Source organism: Montipora foliosa, chromosome 1, assembly GCF_036669935.1.
Source record: "Montipora foliosa isolate CH-2021 chromosome 1, ASM3666993v2, whole genome shotgun sequence".
Lineage (NCBI taxonomy): Eukaryota > Metazoa > Cnidaria > Anthozoa > Scleractinia > Acroporidae > Montipora > Montipora foliosa.
This window is the reverse complement of record NC_090869.1, coordinates 6,302,863-6,312,335: the sequence shown is the minus strand read 5'-3', so window position 1 is coordinate 6,312,335 and position 9,473 is coordinate 6,302,863. Positions and strand designations below refer to the sequence as shown.

At 38.8% G+C, this 9,473-nt stretch overlaps 1 protein-coding gene across 3 annotated transcripts in view; it reads left to right on the top strand.

Moving 5' to 3' along the window:
• LOC138010093 (melanopsin-like) overlaps nucleotides 1-8,874 on the top strand; it is a 24,646-nt gene extending 15,772 nt beyond the window's left edge. The window contains exons 1-4 of one of the 3 annotated variants that reach the window (XM_068857076.1): nucleotides 839-1,044; nucleotides 1,140-1,221; nucleotides 7,404-8,085; nucleotides 8,205-8,874. In XM_068857076.1, coding sequence (XP_068713177.1) covers nucleotides 1,212-1,221; nucleotides 7,404-8,085; nucleotides 8,205-8,610 — 1,098 coding nt within the window. In that variant the 5' untranslated portion in view covers nucleotides 839-1,044; nucleotides 1,140-1,211 and the 3' untranslated portion in view covers nucleotides 8,611-8,874. Of the gene's footprint in view, nucleotides 1-838; nucleotides 1,045-1,139; nucleotides 1,222-7,403; nucleotides 8,086-8,204 lie in introns of those variants that run through there. The other 2 variants (XM_068857114.1, XM_068857157.1) reach the window with 2 other exon arrangements.
• The last annotated feature ends 599 nt before the right edge of the window (nucleotides 8,875-9,473 follow it).

Here is a 9,473-nt window from a genome sequence, read left to right as displayed (position 1 = left end):
AAAGAAGCACTCTGGTCTTTTTCCGAGTATCTTCGATTACCATCGAAGAAAATACAGATCTTTTCAATATTTCCATGCTTCAAGTTTAAGGGTCTAAATCGGCAATTTTAGCCCTTAACAACGAATTCTACGTAACTTCTTGACAATTTCTCCATGGCGTCAAAAGACGAAAGCATGTTGTACGTATTCAATAAAATAAGAAAAAGGAAAAAACAATTTGAAAAAATTTGCTATTGTGCCCTTCAAGATTTTAAAAGGATATCTTATCTTTTATGCTTTTTACGCTCAAGCTAATGGGTTTTTTTTACAATAATATCCATCGCTTTAATCTGTTTTCCACCTGCGTATGCGAAAGGAAACGCATGATATAGAGTGTTTTTCTATAATAGCCTTACAGTTACTTCACTGTGTATTTTTAATTGTTTTTTTTTTTTTCATTTGGCTTCTTTAAAATATAAGTAATGTGATTTATTTCACGAATGGCGCTCAAGTTTACCCTCATTGGTTCACCGAGTCATCGGATGTATTGTGCCTGGCAGGGAGGGGTTGGATAGGAGTCCAGATCGCAATGCGATTTGATAGGAGAGAGAGGAAAACATATGCCTGCTCTAGTTCCAGGGATTTTTCTTCCGCTAAAGGTGAAATTTTCCTGCATATCGTTGACCATTTTCATATTTTTTTGCGCAAGCTTTTTTTTTATGCTTAGGGAGTTTTCCTCCTCTTCGATTTCGAGATGTCAGACCATTTGACGCCAAATAATGACACAATCCACTAGTGTATCTGTAAATGTACATGTGTTTTGACACGGACAAATTTCGCTTGTAATCGTTCTATTATTGTTGTGGAAATGCACGCTGCACTTTGCTGTCCGTTGTTGAATTTTTCAAGATTTTCGACTTGTTGTTAAGAACAAATCAACGTGACAAAAAACCGTGCACGATTTTGTTTGCCTCAAAAATAGCAACTTCAATTTTGAAAGACACCGAGTGACGGTTGTTTAATAACTTATGTGTGTCTCTGGTACTAACTTTATTGGCTGAAATGGTGAGTTGAATTGAATCGTTACAGCCTTGTACCCTTTTGTAAACATATACATTCTACCATAATTTAAAGTGATCTTTTCCATTTTTATATGTCAGATTTTTGGGGGCTGCTTATGAGTCTTTAATGTTTTGAACAGTCTTATCATGACGCAGTAAGCTGGAACGAAGATGACAACAGGTAATGAAAAGTTTTTACCTCAATCTCGATACAAATTTTCATTGTTGTATCACTTATTTTCCGTAGAACGATTCAACTACAACATTAATGTCGAAATATCCAGGAAATACTTGGTACAAAAGGCTATGAATTTAACTAAAGCAATTAAGCTTTTCCCTTGGTTCACAACATGTATGATTTCTGAATAGAAGTATAGAAAACAAAACCTGGGTTATTTTATCACAAGACCGATCGATACATTGAAATCATCACCACCGATTTTACCTAGATAACATTGGATTCCAGACTTTGAAAACGCAAATAATGGATAATGGACAGGAAAAGTGTTTGTTTTAACGAACCAATCTAGGCCTGGAGACCAGCGAAAATAAACATGGGAAAATTTTGGACACACTGGGCCACTTCTCCTTTATATCAAAGCAAGATTTGATACTTCACTACTGACATAAAGAAAATTTATCGAATCTCGAGCCGAGTACCCAAAATCGACCTGAATAGAATCCAAGGCCTTTGGCAACAATTTCCTATTTAGATCGCATTTTGATGAATGGCACAATAATTATAACTATACTTTCAACAATCCAGGTCTAAGAAAAAATGCACCCTTGATGGTACTCAATGCCGTCGATCGTCGCTGATCGAAACAACAAGGAATAATAGCTATATCAATATTCATAGGGCGGTTAGCATAACATTCAAGATTTCCGCCATCATAAATCTCGGCTAAAATCCGGAAAGGCGGTTTGATTATTATTCAGATTCTTGAAAAAGTCGGTGTGTCGCCCGTTTATCGTTTGAGGATTAAATATAGGACGATATAACATATTATTTCAATGTCAATGAGCGATCCATTGAAGAGCATTAAGGTAATCACCTTTTATCAGAATGCGTTCGTTTCGTGATGATCTCATGGCAGCAAAAGAAAATTTAAGAGAAACTCAAAAAAAGAAAAAAACATCAGTTGGTGCTCTGCGATAAATCCAAAGGTTAATGAAATCCTAAACTCAAGGAGACAATCAAAAAAACATGTGAAACTCAACAAAAAATAATAACACCCTGTACAGACACCGGTCCTGTTAAAACGCGGATCTTGCAGTTGATTGAGGACTTTTTCATTGCATTAATCACTAATAACGAGAAAAAAGACATAACATTGACATGTGAATGACGCCAACACATGAAAGCAAAAAGTCCTCAATCTGCACAATATCCAACATGACCGCACAGACTCGAGCAACAACAAGAGCTGAAACTAAAAAAAGCCGCAGAAGAATTAACTATACTTTGGACTCATCTATACAGAGACCGAGCGTTACTACAACAAAAACTTGTATAAGACAGAAAACGAAAAGTGAAGAAGAGACATTTTGATAATGGCACTATACTTTTAACTGATAGCGAACAGCGCTCGTTAGTTGTAACAAAAGCGCTAGAGTCAATTTATGGTTATACATCATTGAAAAATCGTCGGTTGTAATAAAAGTCAAGAAAATTGCTCATTTTTTGGTAGATTAGTTCTCTTCTTTAAGATTACAGCCGACGTTCACAGAAACAATTATGAATTGCGATATTTTGACGGTTCACAATCACAAATGATGTCAGTTGTAGGCGAGAGGTGCGAGTGATTTGGAACTTTTTCCGAAAGTACGAACGCAATCAGTGATCGGGCCGGTTTCCGAACTCTTGGATCAATAGTATGATGAATCCTTGTCCGGGATGGATTCGATGGATCACCACAATTGCTTGTAATCTCGCAATCTGATTGGCTAATTTACAGTTGACGATATAAGAGTTTAGACAACGCTGTACGCGTCATGCTCGCGACAATTTGTCACGCAATGTAATAGCCAATCAGGAACGCCCATCTTGAGAATAAACCAATCATATTGCGACAAACTTAACTGATTAAGAGTGTTATGTGAAGTGCTAAGTTTCCACCCCATATGAACCATGTGAGCGTTAGCCCTACTGATGGAAATGGGCCCACACAAGGACAGAGAAAAACTCTGACCAAGGTAGGAAATGAAAAATTTGTTGTGGACTCACTCGGCTGCGCCTCGTGAGTCCACAACATTTTGACCACTGTAATGACGAATACCGTTGTTGATAAGAGTACAGACAACGCTGAACCACTGTCGATTTGTTAACTCCACTGAATAGACTTTCTGAAAGTCCGTTTCGGGTTTTTAATTGGTGTACTAGTAGGCCGCGGTCGAGGAGAGGGGAGGGGAGGGAGAAACAAGGGAACTCCGTCGCTTGCTCAGTTCCTCCAGGTAAGAACTCGACTTGTGTGCAAGTCTATCTACATTCTCGAATTGACCCAGGGGCAGTTGGTGGGGCACAGTAGAAGTGTAAACTCTTGAAACAAAATGTCTAAGCAAATGATATAAAAGCCGTTGTATATTTTTCTTCGACGCCATCTTGTTTCGCGGGTTTACACCTCTCCTGTGACCCTCCAACTGCCGCTGGGTCACCGAGGAAGAACTATCGACTGAACTGTTCACATATTTGATAACCGTTTATTCAGAATGCGTAGCCGGTGCTACCAGGGAGAAGAATTGCTTCATCTTCTGCTTCATCTTCTGACGTAGATTCCAGCTATTTCTTGTTGAAACACAATTCAAAACTAAGACCCCGCCTCTTATGCAAGGCTGAAAAAAAAATCTTTCTTTTAATTTTATGGTTGAACAGCTAAAACACTAGAACACAATTTGGGACGCAAAAGTCATGTAAATTGTCAAAGCCGTATACATTTAGTGGGATAACATCTGCCCTAAAGGATGCATGTTAATCGTTTCATTTCGCGTCCGTTCAAACAAAACAAATCTAATGTAAATTTGAAAATGGTTTCTGCCCGAACGGCGAAATCATTTTCAGGTTTTCAGTAAAGTCATCAGCAAGCAAGGTACGTTAAATTATGCCTTTTGGGGCTTAATTTATAACTTCGAGTCGCGACTTGACCTCTAATCTTTGAACTAACAATTCTGTTTACATTAATATTAAGTCTGTCATATATTATGGAAGCAAAACAAAAACAAACTGAAGCAAAAAAAACAGGGGAACATTTTTGACACTACAGTGGGTTGATCAAGATCCAAAGACACCTGTTGTAGCTTTCAAAAAAACCCATGCAGTTTAAAGGCCTTTTACTTCATTTTTCAATTTGTAATTTAACGAAATAAATTTCAACTCAATTTCATGAAAAAAGTATTAGTCATAAGAAAAAAAACAAACAATTAAGATGAAGAGTTTGATCTAATGGCTATAGAATATTCAAATCGAAGCCTGGAAGACCCTGTTGTTACAATTTCTTGTCGAAAAAAAATGTAAAATTGTGCGGTGAAATTACGTATCCCTGAATCCTTAATCTGAGAAAGCATTAATATTTTATCGGAAACCTTTCATCCCTATTTGTTTTAAAAATAAATAAATCTGAGAACGTGGCACGCAAGGCAACAACACTTAAATAAAGCTTTTGACATCCGAGTTTCTGGTCGTGAATTTAACTTTCAAAAAATATATCAAATCACGCCTTAGGTGATACACTACGGCCTCTGGTTTTTGAACTTATTATTATTGTTATTACGCACATTCGAAAACATGAGTATTACATCATGCAAAATGTTGATAAATTGAGATCTTCGTTATCCTGTTTAGGTTACCCTAGCTTTCATATAAATAACTTGACCTCCGCATCAGCTATGAAGCTGTTTTTAACATAAGGCGCATTTCAGTACACCATGAAAAACGAACAAGCACAGTGTTGGGATCTATAAAACGGTGAGAATGATTTTAGCTCCGTTTAAATAGCGAACTTACGAAGCAAGCCTCAGTGGAGAATTAAAAAACAAGAACAGACGTAGGTATATCAACCATAAAACTTAAATCTCCAAATGCGAAATTAACTTTTATTTCAAAAAAAGGAGAAAAACTAACAAAAAAAAATTGGGTTTTGATGAATGTACTCTGCAGCGTAAACATAATGTGGCGAATTTAAATGAGATTTTAAAAAAATCCGTGAACTGCAAGTCAGTAGCTACAACGGTGTACAGTAGCTGACGGTATGCTTCTATATTCGACTCAGGTTACATGGCCTTACACACTCCAGCAAAAATCAGATTCACTAATATGTTACATGTATCAAGCTTGTAAAGGGGCTGTGCGTAAATTGACATCGTTGGTGTCTCTTTAAGCGTTTCTGAAGGGCCATCTTTTTCCTTTCTAAAAATCTTCCAAAATTATGACGTAACAATTGTCGTCGCATCAGTTTAATGCACGGCACAAAGAGCTTCTAATGTAGCGATCAGGAAAGTGATTTATACTGATGCAAATCATTGAAATATTCTTTACGTAATATTTCAAAAACGAGTGCGAGGGTTTCAGGAGAGGATTCAACGTTTGAAGTTTAAAAGGTTTAGTGTTATAAGTAAATTTCAACCAGTTGGCCGTTCAGGCTACAACTTGGGGACGACCTAAAAGCGGTAAAGTAATACGTAAAGTTAGTATAGGGAGCTGATTGAACATCATAAGGACTTTACAGTGCGACGCACCTTACCGTGGTCACCTAACAAAGTTTTTTAAAACTTATACGTCAATCAGGGTGAGTGAATTTGATTCACAGTCACCCCTCCTTCCAAAGTTCGTACGGTTGTAGTTTAATACCGTTGAATGGGTTGTTTGAGTTGATGTATTTACTCGTAATTGTCAAATGTGAAAGTTTGTTGGGTGGCCACGGTAAGACGCGTCGCACTGTAAAAGTCTTCACCATGCTCCGTTTAAGTTTCAACGCATGTGAGTGAATCATCGAGTTTAAGTGGGACGAATTATTTAAAGCTATACGCGAATATTAGACAAAGTTCGCTTCTGGTAAAAGAGAAAACTTTTTAGATAGAGGGAGATCTAATAAAAAGCGCGTTGGACTCCAACCTCTTGCTTTGTATACCATCTTTCTTTAAGGGAAAAAGTGACAGCGACGCATACTTTCGAATCTCCTCGCCGAAATTTCAGGTTTGTCGAGATCTAAAGCGAGCTGCGCAATGAAAAATAAAGTGCTATAAACCTTGACAGCGGGAAATAAAGAAAAATGTCCCTCGAAAATGTACGCTGCACAGCAAAGTGAAGTCCTCTGAATTTCATATAGATTGAGAATTCTGCCATCCACTTAAATTTGAGCCACACCTTGAATCTCCACTTCAAGCACGTGCAGAGTGCACGTGCCTCAAGATTTGTTTAAATTACTACAAGAAATTATGCAAGGCTGCTTCATTAAAGTGTACACTCTTATGTCCGTTAATGTGGGAGGAAGCCATCAACAAACCGCATTGTTACCGGACGACATTTCGTAACATTGACAAAATACAAGCAGCGACACTCAACCAACATCTTCCAAGTTCGAGTTTTACGGAAGGCGTTTCTAGAGGTCGATATTAAAGTGCTCATAAGTATCAAATCAACCAGATTTCAGCATGAACTGACAAAAAACGAGTCACCATTGTTGAACTCAAACGTGGACAGGCCATGTGTATTAGGTACAAGCTACAAAGGTTTGATGGTGTGTACAAAGCTGCCTCAGATTCAATATTTTTAAAAAAAGTTATTTCTGATCTCAATCCACTGATCCTCTTCAAACTTCAAGGAGGTTTGCATAAATTAAGAGTAATTATCATCACCCTTTTGCCCTCGTTTTCGAGAGCAATCGATGGCATTATTAAAGCGCCATTTTTTCTTTTAAACGATCAAGTTGGCATTGCCGAGACCCGCTCATGATCAAAGAGAACTAGTACATCGATTCTTAAAAACTCTTTGCCAGTTAAAACACCATGCCAGATATTCAGAATTGGTAAGCCAGGATCTATAGGTATGGTATAGACTGTGAGAGGATATAGTTGTGAACGAAACGAGAACCGATTATTCAAACGACAGAGTCAGTATTTTCAAAGATAACTTTTGTGGCCAAAAGACTAACCACTAGTGAATGCTTTCGTCATATTTTGATACACTGACTTCCAAGGGTGGATTGCATTATTCAACATAGCAGCAAGGCGACTTTTGAATAGAAAGCAATTAAATCAGCATTGTTGCTCTAATAATCAAGTGATAAAATATTTTACTCCCGCTCTGCGATGATCGTTGAAATTCTCCGCAGTCTTTGCAATGCTAACACTTCTTCCATTTTTGTACAGACTGTAATCAACTCAAGAGCTCTACCAGAGAAATCAATTTAACTACCAACACATCTGTCGACAACAAGACCATGTCTGAAAGTGGAAACTCATACATATGGCAAGAAGTATACTTTGGCTATGCCACTGTCATGTTTCTCGTTCTCACGATCGGTTTCTTAGGGAACGTCGCCAGCTTCATCATTTTGCGTTTCCCCGAGCATCGAAGGAAACTTATCAATCCACTTATGATCAATCTGGCGATTGTCGATCTTCTCATCATCGTTCTTGTGTATCCACCCATGGTCGCCACAAACCTGCTTGTGAAGCCCATGAGAGAAAATTCCTTAGCTTGCATCTGTTCCTGTTTCGCAAACGGTGCTGCAGGTTTAACATCCATCGCTACTCTGGTGGCAATGAGCGGTGTTATGTATTATGCAATTAAGCAGAGTCTACCTCGTCCCAAGATTCAATCAAGACACATGAACTTAATCGTAGCTGGCACATGGTTATATGGGATATCACTTAATCTCCCGCCCGTGATTGGCTGGAACAAGGCTATACCCGGTAAAGCTGGTTTTAGCTGTGGTCCTGATTGGACAAGCTCAGATCCTTGGTCTTATGCGTATGTGATTTTTCTGATGGTATTGGGATTCTTTCTTCCCCTCGTCTTGATATGCGTCTTCCACATTCTGATCTACAGGTAGGTCAAATCATTCCCTATTGATCATGATGGTTATTAGTAATAAACTTATGGCGTAAAAAAAAAACGCTTTCTTACCCATTTTCTTTTTCTTCCTTCTTTTCTTTTTTCATTTGAAGGCACATTGGACAAGCTTCACTGCCCGGAAACATCAACGCCGTGATTAAAGCCAGCCGACAGAAATCTCAAATGAAGCTAGTGCGCATGACATTTTTGTGCATAATCGCCTTTCTTATAAGTTGGTTGCCTTACACCGCTGTCAGCGTGGCAGCCGTTGTCAAAGGAAGTCACGGGCTTTCATCTGGAGAAGCGGAAATTCCTGAATTAATGGCTAAAGCGTCAGTCATTTACAATCCCATCGTGTATACAGTAATGAATGGTGCTTACAGGGCTTCCCTGTGGGGAATGATCAGTGGTGACAGATCCTTCCGAGTGAATACGACGAACAGTAATCCAAGTCCAATCCAGAACAGCTCGGTCAATTCAGGAGTTTACAATCAAAGCTTTCACGAGACTGCTTTCTAACTCGCTAACTGAATGTAAGAACACTTTTCACAAAGTGTAGCCATTGAAAGAACCTGCAATTTTGCCGCAACTTTACAGTGTTGCACAGGCTTACAACTAAACAGGTTTACGAAATTTAGTCGAGGCAGTTGCTAAAGCACGTAATACGTAATATGACTGGCAGCCAAGAACAGAAAAAAAAAAAACACTGAGCCGGATCGTTTTCCTTTGGCGAAAAAATGATCTAAGCTGTTGAAAGTGGTGAGAAATAAAAGCAACCTTCCGAAAATGTTTGCTTGTGCTATAAAAAAATATATACAATGTTATCTCCACACTCAAAAGATACGAGGCAAAATTACTCTGGGTGCACTTAAAAGGGCTTTACTTGTTTGTTTCAGACGTCCGGATACTTTATTCGAACCGAACAAGCATTGAGTAGCAAGAGTTGCTGTACGCTTTCTTGCCATCATGTTAACCCGATCTCGTTCACGTTTGCATCGCCTTTCTCTCGTTCAAATTGAGACAGACCTTGGTCACTTCCCTGAAAATTCCCTGCGGTAACCAAGAAATCAAGTATGCTTGACAAAAAATGTGCAGAACAGAGTACTGTGTTCGGCTTTTCCAAAGGAACACACCGGTTCCCGTCAGTTTACCCAAGCCGGCCAAGGTAAAAGGTGGGCAGACACGAGTGGTCATGTTGCAGCGAACAAAAGGTGTGTAGTACGCACTGAGGCGACACGCATTACGGTCGTGCAGCGGGGACATGTGGCAGGGACAAAATCACAACATTTGCACACACATGAAAATGTTGCGGGTACATGTTTCAGGGATATGTTGTAGCGACGTGTGCCGCGGGGACAAAATCACCCCAAAATTGGTTTTGC